Source organism: Macrobrachium rosenbergii, chromosome 44, assembly GCF_040412425.1.
Source record: "Macrobrachium rosenbergii isolate ZJJX-2024 chromosome 44, ASM4041242v1, whole genome shotgun sequence".
In the NCBI taxonomy this organism is placed as follows: domain Eukaryota; kingdom Metazoa; phylum Arthropoda; class Malacostraca; order Decapoda; family Palaemonidae; genus Macrobrachium; species Macrobrachium rosenbergii.
The window spans coordinates 45,141,305-45,159,527 of record NC_089784.1 but is presented as its reverse complement, the minus strand read 5'-3'; the positions used below and the strand labels follow the sequence as shown (position 1 = coordinate 45,159,527).

Sequence of the window (18,223 nt, the reverse complement as noted above, 5' to 3'; positions counted from 1 at the left end):
AATCGAATGCATTATCCGTACATATGAGAGATTCAGATCATCCTATTAACTGGAGTGAAGCAAGATCTTTAGTCCTGTGCAACGACACAGTTAAAAGAATATCATTGAATTTTGTTTTATCAAGTCGAGTAATGAAAGTGTTCTAAATTTAAGCCTTGGTTTGTTTAAACCTGATGCCGTCATAAATAAAAAAGTTGTTGATAAATATAAGCAAAATTAGTATTCAGTTTTAAACATGTTTCTGCAATTCGAATGAGTAAGCCCGTATCGCTTATGGTTAAGTATTTGGTTCTAGTTTGTGACCGCGTGATCCCGGATTTTCCTGGAATACCCTTATGTTTATTACCCCTTGGCAATTAACCATCTGGTATTCACTTTTATACATGTTTTTTTGGTTTCGTATGGCTAAACTTTCGTATCTCTTGTAGTCAGGTCTGTGGTTTTAGTTTGTGACTACTAGATCCCGGATTATCTTGGATTATCTTTCTGTTATTACCCTTTGACAATTGACCATCTGGCATTCTTGATCTTTTTGTTTACTTTGTAACCTTTTCATTTGTGTCTCGTTTGTGCCCAGACGATGCGTTAATAAACGTGAAAGCTCTTGGTACTGAACTTCTGACTGTCATTTTCTTGTGGGATTCGCTCATACTCTGAAGTCACGTCCATCTACTGTGATTTTTAAATATATATATATATATATATATATATATATATATATATATATATATATATATATATATATATATATATATAGATATATATATTTATATACACTGTATATTAAATATATATATATATATATATATATATATATATATATATATATATATATATATATATAATTATATAATATAGATCTGCGCTAGTGGGCTAGTGTAATGGTTAAAGTAATGAACTTCGATGTTTTCATGCCCATATACAGTAGTACATGCACTACAGTATACACAAAGGGAGAAGTTTGTTGTTTGTATCCTTTTTAGAGCCCCTGAAAATGTAATTGGTTATTTTTCGTTAGACTCCAGCCACCTCCCGCTTTATAATTTATATTTTTCTTGGGTAAATCACATCAAAACAAAAAACTTCTTCTCAATACATAACCTTCGCAAATGCCTAATAGCAGAGAAAATAAGGACTTGTAAGGTAAGACAATACCAGCCCCCTCCATAACTAATACGGCAAAATTGTAACCAGTAAACACCCCTAGTTTACGTTAGGTTGGTATTTTTAGGTTCTTTTACTACCTTATCATTTCCTGGCCATTTTTGCATGAAAAATCCAAAATGGTTTTTCATGCAAAAATGGCTAGCTGGCACCTTTGGAAATGGCTGGCTGGAGTCTTCCGAAAAATTACCATGTAATTATTCGAAAATTACGAGACGTCGGGAATAAATATGAACAAGAGAGGCGAATCTTAGTCGTAATTTTCGGATAAGTACATTTTCATGGGCTCTACAAAAGATACAAACAACAAACAGTTATTATAAAACTCAAATATAAATTTTTGACACACTTAAAATTATGCAATTTTTTAAAATCAAGAGAAATTCACAGAGTAAGACACTGTAGGACCAACCCTCCACCCGAATAAAAGAAGCACAAGTGAAGTGGAGGGATACAAAAAAATGAAAAAAAAAAAATATATACCTCAAGACAAGAAAAGGCAAGTAGCTGTCGGCTGTGTTTAATTGGGTTACCTGTTGTTCGATCAGCAAGGATTCTAAAATAGGTAATTCATGAGTGGTGGGTGTTTTGTCAATGATTTTAAAATCCTTGTCTTCGATGTAAGTTTTACAGCTTTTAGAGCGATTTCTTATATTAGCATGTTCCGGGTTCATGAGTCTGTTGCCTGTCCAGAAGCTTACCCCTCTGTGACAGTCGATGTGTACCTTAAAGAGCCTCCGTGTGGATTCCACATAAGTCCCCGTGTTACACCTGGGTCAAGTATATTTATACACCACACAGGAGGACAGAAAAGGGCTCAGACCATCCCCTCAACGGAAACAGAGTACAGGTGGTCAGGGGATTCTTCGGAATGAGGTTAACTTTTATGACAGGAAAATGTTCTTGTATAACCTGAGTAAAGTTTCTTTTAAAGGAGCTGGCACAGACTTGGGGAAAGCTGGCATAAAGTTCCAGTTTTATCATGGCAGGATATTTTATTGGCAGGAAGAAAAAATTGTTTAGTAATTTTCGGTTAACCTTACTGACAAAATTAGTAGGAAAACAGTAGTTTTTAAAAGCCGTTTGCTAAGAATATGCATTCCTCGTGAAACATTTCCTAGTTAGAAGTTAGTCGTAAAGCTCTGAGAAATAATGCGTAAGCAGAATTAAGTTTAAAATTAAGTAACATGAGCTATAGACATTAGAGCCCAATCCAGCAAAAGTTCGTTTTCACGAAACAGTAGTGTTCAAAGAATCATTTTGCCTTTTAACAAGGAAGGAAAGCTAATGGGTGTACTCCCTCACGAATGTAAACCTGGGTATTGACGAATTCAAGGAAGAAGTCGACATGATGATCCTGTTTAAAGAGCAAAAAAGTTAAGTATACCTTAGTTTTGCCCGACCACTGAGCTGATTATCAGCTCTCCCAGAGAGGGCTGGCCAGAAGGATTAGACTTATTTTACGTGGCTAAGAACCAATTGGTTACCTAGGAACGGGACCTACAGCTTATTGTGGAATCCGAACCACATTATAGCGGGAAATGAATTTCTATCACCAGAAATAAATTCCTCTAATTCTTCATTAGCCGGCCGGAGACTCGAACTCGGGCCTAGCAAGTGCTAGCCGACAACTCTACCGACTCGCCCAACGAAGAACTGTTTAAAGAGCAGGAAAGTATCAACAAACCTGGCATGAAATAGAGGGCTCATATATGCAGCAATGAAATTTCCATGTGAAATGAATTTCCCGGCAAGTTATAGAAATGCCTTGGCCGAGTTGAAAAGGATAAAACCATACGTATAACTAAGGCGGTCAAGTCCAACACCGTAATAATTACGAATAAAGAATTTTATATATCAAATATGGAAGAATTGTCAAGTGACAATAATATTTACTTCAAACTAAACAAGATCCCCTTAAGAGAAGTAATAAAATCTTTCAACAGTAAATTAAAAAGAATCCTGAAAAACAACAAAAGTCTCATAAATCAGTTTTTAACGAATTAACTTTCCTTGCCGTATTTATATGGGCTAGTAAAAACTTATAAAGAAAATAACCCTATAAGACCAATAATTAGTTCTGTTGGTTCCGTAACTTATAAGCTTTCAAAACGTGTAACAAAATTATTGCCACCATTGCTAGGAGCAATTTCTGGTACCATTTAATTAATTCTTTAGATTTGACTGACAAAATCAATGGTATTACAATCAGTCCAGATTCACGGTTAATAAGTTTTGATGTATGTTCCTTATTCACTAAAGTGCCCATTGACTCGGTATTGGAATCCTTAAAGATGAATTGCATAAACTTGATTTGCCATTAACAGTTAGCCAGGTAATAGAATTAATAAGATTGTGCATATGTGGTAGAAAATTTATTTTCAACGGGGAGTTTTTCAAACAAATATTTGGTATGGCAATGGGAAACCCAACCCACTTTCACCTGTTCTTCCAAATTTGTATATGGAATTTTTTGAACGCATTTACATCTCCAAGATTTTCCATTTCCTGTAACATGGTACCGTTATGTTGATGATATTTTAGCCATCATACCCAAAGATTTAAATGTAAATAACATTGGCACAAGTAAACGATGAAGTTCCTTCTATTAAATTTACACTCGAGTTAGAGAAAGATGAATGTTTACATTTGTTGGGCATTTATAAAAGGGAACCTTTTTATTGTAAATTTAGTATTTATTAGGAAAAAGACAAATAATTTGACATATGTACACTATTATTCAGGACATCATATAAATATCAAAATTTAAGAGTTTTTTCATCAATGTTTCTTCGAGCCTTGCAAATAGTCAGTCCTGAGTTTTTAGATCAAGAATTCAAAAACATTAGAAAAATAAGAAGAGATCTGTGCTATCCAACCCACACTATGGATATTTGTTACAATAAAGTTATAAAGACCTTCTATGAAAAATCGGAAAAAAAGAAGTGTCCTCAAACGCCCTTTGTTTGCCACATTTTATTGGATTTGAAGCTGTAAAACCTTTTTTAAAATTGTTTAATACAAATGTATCCTTCACATATGATATTTTCAAAAACATGCTTATAAAAAAATAGCCCCCAAAAGATAGCAATATTCTATACAAAGTTCCCTGCAGGGATTGTGATTTATTTTACGTAGGTCAGACCAGTAAAGAATTAAATACCAAATTAAAACAACACAAATATTTAGTAAGAATAGGTCAGACTAATAATGCTCTATTTTTGTATCTAAGTGAAAAGTCCCATAGAATAACTTGAATGCAGAATCAGGAGTTTTCAGGACGAAAGCACACAGGACGAGGGGAAAGACAGGCTGTCCTTCCAAGGACAGCAGGTGAGTTCAAGGATGCAAAGGCGAATAGTAGATAAAGGGGAGCACAGGCAGTGCTCTCCAGAACGCACGGGAATGGCGTCCGACCGAAGCAAAGGAGATGCCCCTCAGTAAGCAGAAGAGACGGAGCTGCAAAAGTGTCTCCAGACAGAGGAAAACCAGCAACATCCTCCGTAGTACAGAAGAAAGTCCTTCAAACTGTAGAAAAACTCAAATGTAGAATCCTGCGTGAATAAAGTCTCCAAATACCTCCAAGCTAAGGAGTCGAATACACTCTGCCCTCATCCTCAGCCAACGGTCCCCACCAAACTTGAGGCAACGAACAGGGAATCACCAAACAAGCATTCAGCCAAATAAATACATGAAAAGAGAGAGAAAAAAAAACTTTCATGGGCGAGGCACCACTTAAATAACAACAACCTTCGGTGGGAGCGAGAAGAACCTTAACCAGCTTTTCTTGTGGCACAAAGAGGAAACACAAAGAGAAAATTAAATTGAAATTAACTGAAATTAATTTACTTTGAAAGGCCACGAATAAAAATTAAGCAAACTATCACTATATATATATATATATATATATATATATATATATATATATATATATATATATATATATATATATATATATATATACTGTATATATATATATATATATATATATATATATATATATATATATATATATATATATATATATATATATATATATATATATATATATATATATATATATATATATATATATATATCGAGAGAGAGAGAGAGTTGTTGAGGCCCCTCCTTTCCGACAACACACTTTTATGCCATTTTATATATATATATATATATATATATGTAGATAAATGAAATGTAAGCCTGCACATTCACTATTATTTTACTTTGTGATGCTTATATCCATTACATTATGATGTAATCCTATTATGAATATTACTGGCGTCTAATGTATAATAAATACACCTCCCATGTACTATGATTTGTATTACAATATTATGTTATGAATATGGCAATGACCCGAGGACATGGCAACATTGTATTTTCCCGCCTCTGGCCATTGCATCTCAGTGTATCGTCCTGTCCTCTTCCGAGACGTATGTCTCTCCGTCTCGTCTGCTTGTATATACTACTCAGCAATGAACCTACTTGCTTCTACATGGTGTTTCCTTCCTCCCTTCAAGAAACATCCACAGGACGTAGCAAGCCCCTTTAGAGCTCAATAAGGAGCCCCCAACATGGCGCAGTGATTTTTGAGTTCGCAAGTAACCCAAGAAGACGACGGACGACGCCGCCATTGTATCTTGGATACTCATGGATTTAGTGATAACTTCTGCTCCAGTGTGCAGTGCCTTTTAAAGTGTTATGTGTGTGTGCTCTCAGTGTTGCCCTAGTGTTTCTAAGTGGTTTCTCAGTGTTGTGTGCCGTATTTCATATGAAACAGTGAGAATAGGGCTATGCATGATACCCCGGCACATCGACATCCAACCACTTCCGACTTTTCCGGGTAACTGAGTTTGAACTGCAATGCATGACGCGTGGGCGTGACGTCACAGTCACTGACTACTCGCCAGCCACCAACGGTACTGTTACCTCCCCCACCCCTGGGAACCATACCGCTATCCCCGTACACACCGCACTGCCATAGATACGTTTTTATACTGTAAGAACTTTTATTTTAAAGAAGGAAACATTATTTTTTTCGCTCTTTCTTCTTTCTGCATTGGAGCACTTTCACTTTATAATATGCAATGGAGCATTCGCTATTTCAAGAGGAATCTACCGATACCCCACAAGCACAAGGGGAGGATAATTTATTCGTAGTGGAGGAAAATTTAATCGAAGTGGGAGGACAATTTATTCCAAGTGGAGGAGTACAAACCGGATATAAGGCACCGCCGCCCCTCTCCCCACATTATACCCATCCACAATCAGCTACAGGAGCCGATTTTCTTCACTTAATCAAGTATTTGGAGCAAACTCGGTTACAAGAGGATGCCAGAAGACGCCAGGAAGATGAACTACGACGTAGGGAGGACGACAGACGTCGACAGGAAGATAATGCACGTTTCACAGCATTACTACAGAGGCTGGTTCCTGCTACTTCTTCAGATAATACGTCGCCTACTTCGTCAGTTCCTACTACACCATCTACAAGCTCTTCAGTGCCCCCACCCCAGAAAGCCATCACCCAGAACCCACCGCCCCTTCGAGCAGATGCCAGTTTTCAAGTTTTTCGTGAATGGAGACGTCGATGGGTCGATTACTCGGTTATGGTCGATTTATCCAAGCTTCCCAGAGAGAAGCAACTCATTCAGCTTAGAATGTGTCTTACTCTCGAGACACAAAGGATCTTGGAACACACCCTGGATATTCCTCCTGATACAGATAAGACCGTAGAAGAGGTCTTGGATGTGCTACAGGCTCATGTGAAGAGCCTACGTAATGAAGCCCTTCGAAGAAGAGAACTTTTAAGCTGTAAGCAGTTGGGGGAAACATTCTCAGATTTTTATGTTCGACTTAAACACGTTGCCGAGGAAGTGGACATTTGCCCTGGGAATTCTTCAGTATGTGAGGAGACTCAGCTCAAGATGATAATTCTCATGGGAATTAAAGATGAGGAATTAATGCAGAAACTCATCTCCCTCAATGCCACAGCCTCACTGCAGGAGGTTGTTAACACCTGCCGCTCATACGAAGCTGCCAGGAAGGCAACTTCTGCTATCCGCTCCACACCCTCTCAACTGTGCGCCATCTCTACGTACAAGAAACAGAAAGGACACGCAAAAACTTCTGCTTCAGCTCCAGCTCCCAAATCTGCTGTCCCCTGTGAGAGTTGTGCACGTACACACGGTTCTTCGGATAAGTGCCCAGCAGCTGATAGTAATTGCACAAACTGCGGTCGTCAAGGACATTGGGCCAGGACTCCGAAATGCCCTGCCAACACTGTTCAGTGTAGAGTTTGCCATCATATGGGACATTATGATAAGTACTGCAAGTCAAAGAAGAAGGCTAACACACAGAGTGGCCCATCAAGTGGCAGTGCTACCCCACCTGCTTCAGGTAGACCTCAGGCCTTAAAGAAGTCCAGCTGTCGGCGTGTGGAAGCTACTGGCAGATCACCCAAACCCATTTGTGTACTTCTTTCCCATGGAGGTGCTACATTTCGGATTCAGATGTTACCTGATACAGGCGCCGAAGTCACCGTCATTGGATCACAGCACCTTGATCTCTTGAAGATCCCTAGGAGCAGTCTGAAGCCTTTTTCTACGAATGTAACAATAACTGCAGATGGCTCACTTATGAAACCTGCTCTGGGCACCTTCCAGGCCACCCTTACCCTTAACAAGAAATCTTGTTCTGCCGTGATACAGGTTCACGATGGCATCCCAATGCCACTGTTGTCTTACAGTCATTGTCTGGAACTAGCCATCATCCCTCCTGACTTCCCCAAGCCAATTATTGAAGTTAAATATGTGAACAGGTGTAAGGAACTTCCCCTCTCTGCCACCACGTCCCCTGCTGAGGCCAGAGAATACTTTCTACAAGAATTCAAGGACGTGCTGGTCTCCAAAGAGGATCTCAAGACAGCACCACTTCAGCCAATGACAGGTCCTCCTATGAGGATTCACCTTAAGGATGGTGCAGTGCCTTTTGCTGTTCACACTCCACGTCAGATCCCCTTCGCTTTCCGAAGCCAGGTCAAGGAAGAACTCGACTCCATGGTCGCCCAAGGGATCATCAAACCTGCCGGTGAGGAACCGTCAGAATGGTGCCACCCCCTCGTCGTGGTAGCTAAAGCCTCAGGTGTGCGCATCACTGTTGACCTCACCAAGCTCAACAACCAAGTCTCCCGACCAAAACACCCTTCTCCAACTCCATTCACCGCCATCCGCAGTGTTGATTCAAAGGCAAGGTATTTTACCACAGCAGATGCCTTATGTGGATATTGGCAGATGGAACTCGCCAAAGAAGATCAACACTTGACAACATTCATCACACCGTACGGCCGATTCAAACACTGTAGAGGACCAATGGGTTTCGCAGCTACAGGTGACGCCTTCTGCCTCCCGCGGTGACATGGCCCTTCAAGGTATGCAGAATTGCGTCAAGGTGGTGGATGACATACTTCTTTCTGACAAAGATTACTTCACTCATCTTCAGCGAATCCAGGAGATGCTTACCAGATGCCGCAAGTTCAAGATTACTCTTAACAGGGATAAGTTTGTAGTCGCTGCACCCCGCGTATCATTCTGTGGATACCAGCTCTCAGAAGAGGGCATATCAGCTGATCCTGATAAGGTCAGTGCAATCCACGACTTCCCCACCCCCACTAACTTGACTGATCTCCGATCGTTCATGGGGTTGGTTAATCAGCTAGCTGAGTTCACCCCAGATATCGCCACTGCAGCTCAACCACTACGCCCACTGATGAGTCCGAAGAGAGCATTTATTTGGACTCCAGACCACGATGAGGCATTTCGTCGAGTCAAGACAGCCCTTGTCAGCCCACCAGTCCTTGCCTCCTTCGACCCAGCCCTGCCAGTGGTTCTTCAAACTGATGCCTCCCGCCTCTATGGGATTGGATACGCCCTCCTACAGGACCATGGTAATGGCAGACTTCGTCTAGTACAGTGTGGCCCGCTTCCTCACAGATGCTGAGTCCCGCTATGCCACCATTGAACTGGAGATGTTAGCTGTAGTCTGGGCTTCGTCTAAGTGTCGGTTATACCTCACAGGCCTTCAGCATTTTACCCTCATGACGGATCACCGACCACTCATCCCAATTCTTAACCACTATTCCCTCGATGCAGTCGAGAACCCTCGCCTTCAACGTCTAAAGGAGAAGATTTCAGCGTACCTCTACACAGCAGTGTGGCGGGCTGGCAAGCAGCTCTGCATCCCTGATGCTTTATCACGAGCCCCAGTCAGTCATCCCACCCCAGAGGATGAAATCACTTGTGCCGATGCCGCAGCACACCTAAGGAGTATTGTAACTGTCAACGCTGTCACCTCCGAGGAAGATTTTCCACCCCAGGATGCTGATAGAACTCTCCAGGAACTCCGAGCCGCAGCAAGAGTAGACCCATCATATACTCGTCTTCTAAACTGTGTGACTTCAGGATTCCCTTCAAACCGTTATGACCTTCACAACTCCTTACTACCGTTCTGGAAATTAAGGGATAACCTTTCAGCTGATGACGACCTTGTTCTTTACGGACCAAGAATTGTGATTCCTTCTGCCCTTCGCCGTCACACACTCGCCCGTCTTCATGACAGTCACCGAGGTGTGGAAGCAACAAAGCGACGTGCTAGACAGACTGTTTTTTGGCCAGGCATAGACTCCGACATCACTAGTACCGTCAGAGCCTGTGAGTCTTGCCAGATGTTACAGCCCAGTCTTCAACAGGAACCCCTCTTGAATGATGATCACCCTACAAGGCCCTTTGAGTCCGTCTCAGCTGACTTTTTTAACGTCGCTGGAAAATCCTTCCTTGTTGTCACTGACCGACTCTCTGGATGGCCTGTTGTCGTTCAGTGTAAAGGAGACACCACTGCCTCCAACACCATAAGGATTTTTGTCGCTACTTCAGGAGGTTGGTGTTCCCCTCCGCCTTAGGACCGATGGCGGACCACAGTTCACCAGCCTAGCTTTCCAGGATTTCTTGAAACGTTGGGGTGTACACCATGTGATGTCTTCACCACACTACCCACAGTCCAACGGCCATGCCGAAGCTGCCGTGAAATCCATTAAGCACCTGATCCTCAAGACAGCACCTTCTGGCAATATAGACTGTGAGGAGTTTGACCGCGGCCTCTTGGAACTGCGTAACACCCCCAACATCACAGGCCGCTCTCCAGCACAAATCTTGTATGGCCATCCACTCCGTACTTGTGTACCTGCTCATCCACAGTCTTTCTCAGAAGAGTGGCAGGCCAAATCTGAGGACTGTGACCGTCGTGCAGCCACCCGGGCTGAACAAGTGAAGCTACAGTATGATCAGCATGCTCGCCCACTTCCCAGGTTGAACATTGGCCAAACAGTAAGGATCCAGGATCCGACTTCCCACCGCTGGGACAAGGTTGGCGTTATTATGAGCTGTGGCAGATCAAGGGACTATGAGGTGCGTCTTCCCAGTGGCCGAGTTTGGTGGCGTAATCGCCGCTTTCTACGTTCAGTGCCAGCCCCTGGTGATGACCCTCTTCCCCACATCCCTGTGGCCCCTTGCACGGACACAGAAAAGTCCTTAGTATCTAACCCTCCAATTGTCCCACGCAGATATCAAAGGCTTAGTGGAAAAGAGCCCGCTCTAGATGGAACTAAGAGCGTGAGGGGGGAGGGAGGTGTAGATAAATGAAATGTAAGCCTGCACATTCACTATTATTTTACTTTGTGATGCTTATATCCATTACATTATGATGTAATCCTATTATGAATATTACTGGCGTCTAATGTATAATAAATACACCTCCCATGTACTATGATTTGTATTACAATATTATGTTATGAATATGGCAATGACCCGAGGACATGGCAACATTGTATTTTCCCGCCTCTGGCCATTGCATCTCAGTGTATCGTCCTGTCCTCTTCCGAGACGTATGTCTCTCCGTCTCGTCTGCTTGTATATACTACTCAGCAATGAACCTACTTGCTTCTACATGGTGTTTCCTTCCTCCCTTCAAGAAACATCCACAGGACGTAGCAAGCCCCTTTAGAGCTCAATAAGGAGCCCCATATATATATATATATATATATATATATATATCGAGAGAGAGAGAGAGATGAAGTAATTCTTCTTGCACTTATATTGCTCCGTTTTTACTTTGCACATGTTCACCATTGTATGATGTGAAAGTCTGCTACAACAGGTTCAATACCTTTTAATTTGTTTAAGAATGCGTGGTCATTATTACTGTAATAACTATAAGTAATGATATTTCGCTCACCGGAATACCCATGATAGTTTTAGTTCCTGTTTACATCTATTTCTGACAGCGAGTTTACTAGAGTAAAGTTTATATTTTAAAGTTCATTTCTTTGTCAATTTTCTCTTCATGAAGTCAGGTGTGGACAGCACTTCCTGGATCCTGATTCCGAAGTAGCGATAGCATCTCATCGACTCACAGAAAGAAACCCATGCAAGTGGAATTTCAAGGTAAGGTTAAGATCACACGATATCTGTGTGAACTGCAACAGCAGTTAACCTTACAGACAGACACACGCATGCAAAGCAGTTTCGTTTACGTTTTTAGTGGTATGACACTTTTCTATTTGTTAGTTTCTCTGACTTTCTTTTCACTGGCAAGCTCTTGAAGGCCCATCTGTTTATTTTCCCCCGATTTTTATCATCTTTTCATTTTAAATGGTATATTAATCGCTACCTGAGGGCGTGTACCCAATCCCAATTACTGTCATTTTCTTTATTTTTCTCCTTTCCTCGGGATTTACTACTTAAAGAGTGTAAGGCGATGTTGGTCTGCAAGATTGAAAAGTGTATGTTTGGCATGAAATTTGGAAGGGATGGTTGCTGGATCCTCACACTGTATCTTGTGTATACATTATGCTCTAATGCAGTGGTTCTCAACTCATTTCAGTTCATGGACCACTGTAAGGGACTGCATGGCAGTCCTATGGGCACACGTGTGTGTGAGTCATCCATCGGACAAAACAAGACAACAAAGCATCCCTCTCTCTCCCCCTCCTATGCGTTAGCGGCAATCGCTCGAAGGAACGCAACTTCTACCATACAATATTCCTGTCTATTTCTCTCTAACCACTGTTGTCTCAGTTCATGTACAATCACCACTACTTGCATTGCCATGCAAGCATTCCGATCACGTACTCATAATGTTCCACCAAATCTTCTGTGTCAAACTGTATGTATGTTTCTGTTTGTGAAGACCTCAAACGTCTCACCATTTCACATATATTATGCTACTGCATTGTATTCATTAATCTGTTTTGAATCTCATGCAATTGTCCATATGTGAAATTTCCTGGCCTTTCCATTGATATATGTTTTATCATTGTACGTTTATTGTGTCTCTCACAGTCGCCATCTGTTTGTCTGTCGACAAGCACAGATGTCCAAAACATAATCTCTGTTTTGCCTCGTCTGTGTGTAGAAACTACGTTGCGGCTCGCACCAGCCAATAAAAAACTTCGAAGATTCTGTACATTCATTCAGTAAGGAACCACCAATAAACTACACAACACCCAGCCAGTATGTCCCCTCGAGTAGGACGCCTTGACGAGGTGAGGGGCTAAGGGACCCTGGCCTTTGGGCCCGGGTCCTGACGAATCATCCATAGTTTTTTTGGTTTTAAATGGCGTGGACATTTCCACATTCATAAGAATTTTACCGCCCAGTGGAGTCTGAGGATCGTTTTTGGAAGGGTTCGCATTGAGAAGCTAATTGTAGAGTTGTGGTGGTTAGTCGCCACCCGAGATAGTTTGGACCTAAGAGATGGTGATGGGATTTTCCACTGCTATCTTGAGAGGCGGAACCATCTCCGGGGATCAGCCCATCGGAATCAGGGGCTGGTTTTGGAGGGTGGGACTCCTGGCTTTTGTCCGGAAGCCCACCAGTACGGTTGGAGTGGGGAGTCAGTCCCCATTAGTGGGGGCAGAACTCCCAGCAGGCGGATGGCTTATACCTGGGCCTGCAAGAAGCGTACTGGTGTGCTATCCTGAAAGGGTAGGGTATGGGGTGGACTGTTGGGGAGTCAACTCTCACTTGTGCCATTGGTGGAGAGATACGAATACCTGACTGATCTATGATACTTTCTTGATATGACCAAGCAGTTTTGGGTGGGTGGATGAACCAGTTTGTGTGTGATGGTCTGATGTGTGCATGCTTGGCAGCTTAAGTCTCTTCATGGGCTTTAGGTGTGTGTTGGGTGGGAAGCTGGGCAGTGGAGCTGCCCAGTTTGTCCTTTTTGATATGCTGTCGGGGTCTGTGCGGGGGCTCTTGGGTGTCGGGTGTGCACTTTTTGGACCTTTGCATGTGGACTGGTTTAAACTTATGGATTTGGCTTTTAGTTCTCCCTCCCCTGGATCCGATGACTTAACGGCACTGGCAACGACTTCTGGCATGAACATGGATACGGGCTTGGCTGTTGGATAGACCAAACACTGAGACACCAGGGTGTTAAATAAATCTAGTGGATTTATTCAAATAATAGGGTCCTTTATTGCACTAATGTAAACTTATCATTAGATTACGAATGTTTATACAGTGTAGTGAAGCAATTCGGCAAAGTGGAAAGAATTAAATTAGTTCTAGAAAAAGATAAGCAGTCATTTTGTGCTTTTATCAAATTTTCCTCTCCCTTGGAAGCTAGTGAGGCACAACAGAGACTCCATGGCCACATTCTAAATGACTCAGTTGTCAGCACGAAAGTGTTTTCAGTGAAAAACTTGAATGATGAGCCATTTGACTTTGTTCCAAAGGCTGAAGAACATGGACAGTCCCATGTACCAGAGCTCTTCCTCCCCTTTATGGCATGTTGCTTACCTACAAGGAGGGAGGAAAAATTTGATAAAAGCTGCTGACTGCATTGAGAGCAAGGTTGGTTCCATTCCATTGGAAATTTGAAACAGTATGGAAAGAACCTTCTAATAAAGCTGGAAATGAGACTCCAAGCAGTTCTGGTAGCTAACTTTAAACCTCCTGAAAGTGGAAATATTGAATCTATTTCATCTCACAAGATTTTTAATACACTGAAAGGTAGTTTACTCAGATTTTGCATGTTTTTAAAGAGGAAGAGATTCTCCTCGATGCCCTCCTTATGTATCTCATGTAAAAAAACTGGGTGGTGATGCAGCTATCCTTTTAACCTTCTCCTCCAATTACCTACCTGATACCATCATTGTTGTACCGCAGAGAGGATGCAGGTTAAAAAATATAAAAGAAGTCTAGACAGTGTCGCGAAATGCTTCAGATATGGCCACATTCAAAACTCTTAGATAACAATAAAAGATGTCCTGTGTGCTCTGCAGAGCACGATAATTTCTGATGATTGCAAAGCAACCCGATACTGTTTTCTTTGCAAGGGTGATCACACACCAAACTCTAGGGCTTGTCCCAGATATAAATTTGAACAAGAAGTGTTGGCAGTGGCAGATAATGAACATATTAGCATTAGTGAAGCAAAGCGCACGGTAATGGGGGCAAACAAAAGTGCCAACACTACATATGCTTCTGTAATAAAACTTATAGAAACTTCCAACAATGTAAGGCCACCAACTGTGTCTGATGGAAGATATCACAAAACCTGGTATTTCTCGAACCATAAATAATAATGAAAATCTCCAAACTGGTGAGAAACTTTCGTCAGCAAGTGCTTTGAAGTCCAATAGCAAAATTATTACTTCCAAAGCACAGAAATTTATCTTCCACCACATCCACAGCTGTCGATTCATCTCCCAAAATAAGGGTGCCAAAATCCAGCCAATAATTCAGGAAAACCTTCACAGAAAATACTTCAAACCAAAATAGCTAAAAAGAACAATCCCAATTAGATAGAGAGCTAGTTCAAGAGCCATCAATTACCACAGCCACAAACAAAAATAATAATAAAACTGCAGTTGCAACTACGAAGAAACGCACAAGAAATAGTTCCCCAAATAATGATAATTTTATAATAAAAACTTCAAATGGGTTCAGTGTTTTGGAAGACATCTCTCCTCCTAGAAAGGTGGTTCCAAAAGTAGTTTCAGAACAAAAACATCTGAGTTCAATGCAGTCTTGCCGCCCTAAGACAAATAGGATTAGTGGTGCACAGAACCACAGCAGTAATTCTGAACATCAGGTTCATAATAAAAAATGAAGAAGATCAACCAAAGACCACAGACACCAATTCCAGACGAAAGGGATTAAGAAAACAATCTCTTATAAAGGAGAATTTCCCTCACCCTAGGAACAGTACTTCCTCAAAGGAGTGGAAGTAGCTATTTACCACCTTAGCATTCTTGCTTTCGATATTCTTCAATTGGAACTGTAAAGGTCTCAAGAGCCCGTACAGAAGACCTTAAAGTTTTAGCATGAATTCAATCAGAGTTATATGCCTACAGAAACAATGTTAGGCAACTCTGTTTATAATCCTGGACTAAATTATTCAATCATTAAATCATATCCCCAATTGGTGATGGGTATCCTTTGCCGCCTCCTCGACCCAACCTCTCGGCGTTCCCGAGCCTTCAGTAGATGTCCGACCCTCCGGGATGACCCACCCCACCACAGGAACCCTGGACGCCGCCTCCAGGCAGCCTGCCGCCGCCCCGAACTCGTACCAGACGACCTGACCAACGAAGGACCAGCTGATGTCATCCTTCAACCCACTGCCATCCTCCTCGAGTTCCTGCTGGCCGGCACCCCCCTTCAGCCAGCTGCCCGCCCAAAGCCCAGGCCCTTCGCGCCCATTCGAATTGTCAGCAAGACGATTTCCACATCGGGGTCTTGCTTGTGGTGGGGGGAGGAGTATTGTAAGGGACCGCATGGCGGTCCTACGGGCACACGTGTGTGTGAGTCATCCATCGGACAAAACAAGATGACAAAGCATACCGCTCTCTCTCTCTCTCTCTCTCTCTCTCTCCCTCCCTCCCATGCGTCAGTGGTGATTGCTTGAAGGAACGCAACTTCTACCATACAATATTCCTGTCTATTTCACTTTAACCATTGTTGTCTCAATTCATGTACAATCACCACTACTTGCATTGCCATGCAAGCATTCCGATCACGTACTCATAATGTTCCACCGAATCTTCTGTGTCAAACTGTATGTATGTTTCTGTTTGTAAAGACACCAAATGTCTCGCCATTTCACAAATATTATGCTACTGCATTGTATTCATTAAGCTGTCTTGAATCTCATGCAAATGTCCATATGTGGAATTTCCTGGCCTTTCCATTGATATATGATTTATCGTTGTACATTTATTATGTCTCTCACAATTCGCCATCCATTTATCTGTCGACAAGCACAGATGTCCGAAACATAATCTCTGTTTTGCCTTGTCTGTGTGTAGAAACTACATTGCGGCTCGCACCAGCCAATAACAACTTCGAAGATTCTGTACATTCATTCAGTAAGGAACCACCAATAAACTAGACAACACCCAGCCAGTATTGTCACTTGATGTCTTCCTTACACCACCAGCTCAAAAATCAAAATTGTGAACCATTTCGCATTTGAGTAATAACAGATAAAGCATAGACGGTAAACATTTTGCTTTGACATATATTTCTTACACGAGAAAATTGTATAAAATGGTTGAGTTAAGTTTACAACTACCAATTTGGTCTCATTTTTGATTTGCAACCAGACTTAGATCCTGTTTCCACTGGCAAGCTTCTCAATGTTAGGTGTGGTAATAATGCACAATGAATCTCCCTTTCCACAGTAAGCCAAGTCTTCTGTTTGGACTTGATGTGAAACAGACATGAAAATCCCCTCTCACACATGTCAGTTGATGTAAATGGCGAAAGATATCTGACCACATGTGTTGACATATTTGGGTAAGTACCAATCATACTGGCCCACAGTTTTCCAAGGTAGGCCACTGGTACACATCTTAAGCAACAAAATAACTTTTGAGCCCAAGAATTCCTACTGAAAATCATCTGGAATACTATGAACATCTGCTGCAAATGGATTCCTAATGAAAGATATGAGAATGCATTCCTGGTGAAAGATGACCCATCCCTTGTCATTTCCAACTCCAGAAAGTATCATTGAAATTCAGCTTCCGTGAACAAACAAGTATTTGCATCTGAATGGCTTCCTTTCCCAGATCATGGCTTCCACACATGAAAAATTAACCAAGTTTTTACCTTCAACTTTTCCGATCCAGAGTTCTAATTTCTCAAGAAAAAGGCTTGATGATACCTTGGTAAGAGAACAGATTTGCACCTTTTCTATTGCACCTGAAGATCCAGTTTCTTCAAGTTTCCAAAATACTTTCCAGTTATGAAGGTTGTAATTCTGACTATGTTAGCATATTTTTAAAATCTTCTTTCACTTGAGACTGGAGAAAGAAAACCAATTCTTCTGACAGTTCAAAACTTCTGATGACTGTTCCCTGCTGACAACCACCGCATAGAAGCGCAGAACAGCAACGCTTCAAAGTTGGAACCCAAGTATTGGCATAGTTTTCAGGACAGCCAGATGTTCACTGCTGTCGATTTGATGTAATTAACCACCCTCACCAATCCTTTAAAAAGGTGTTTAGGTGATCAGGGAGTGCTTTTAATACCAGTGCCTCTGAATGAAGCAGCTAACTCCAGTTACCAACTGAGCACTGTTTCACCAGTGCTTGGAAGCCTGATCTTGAGTCTAGCATCATATGTGCTACATCAGTAGTAACACCACCAAATACACCCGGTCCAGACCATTTTCTTCAATGAAATCACTAACAATTTATAACGCACCCAGAACCTTTGTGGCATTTTCAAGAATCTTACAAAAGAGAAACTCATCTTTGAAATCTCCCTCAACCATTTATTGCACAAACACCAAGAGTTGCAACGGCAGTGATACATCAGTTGATTAATCCAGTTGAATTGCAGACAATGGTGATTCTACGTTGGTGGTCATTTGACACACTGTACCTGCTGAGTGAACGTGCTGCTGCTACTTGAGAGCTGATAACTACCCCTCTGAAAATTCTTTATCCTTTTGCAACAAATTAGGGCGACACTTTTCAAGATAGAGTCTAAGCTTAGCTGGTTTC

The 18,223-nt window shown here is 41.7% G+C and overlaps 1 protein-coding gene across 1 annotated transcript in view; it reads left to right on the top strand.

Moving 5' to 3' along the window:
* The window catches only part of LOC136829555 (uncharacterized), a 183,568-nt gene that overhangs the window by 88,534 nt on the left and 76,811 nt on the right, over positions 1-18,223 (top strand). Inside the window, exon 4 of the mRNA XM_067088396.1 lies at positions 11,551-11,645. Coding sequence (XP_066944497.1) covers positions 11,551-11,645 — 95 coding nt within the window. The remainder of the gene's footprint in view (positions 1-11,550; positions 11,646-18,223) is intronic.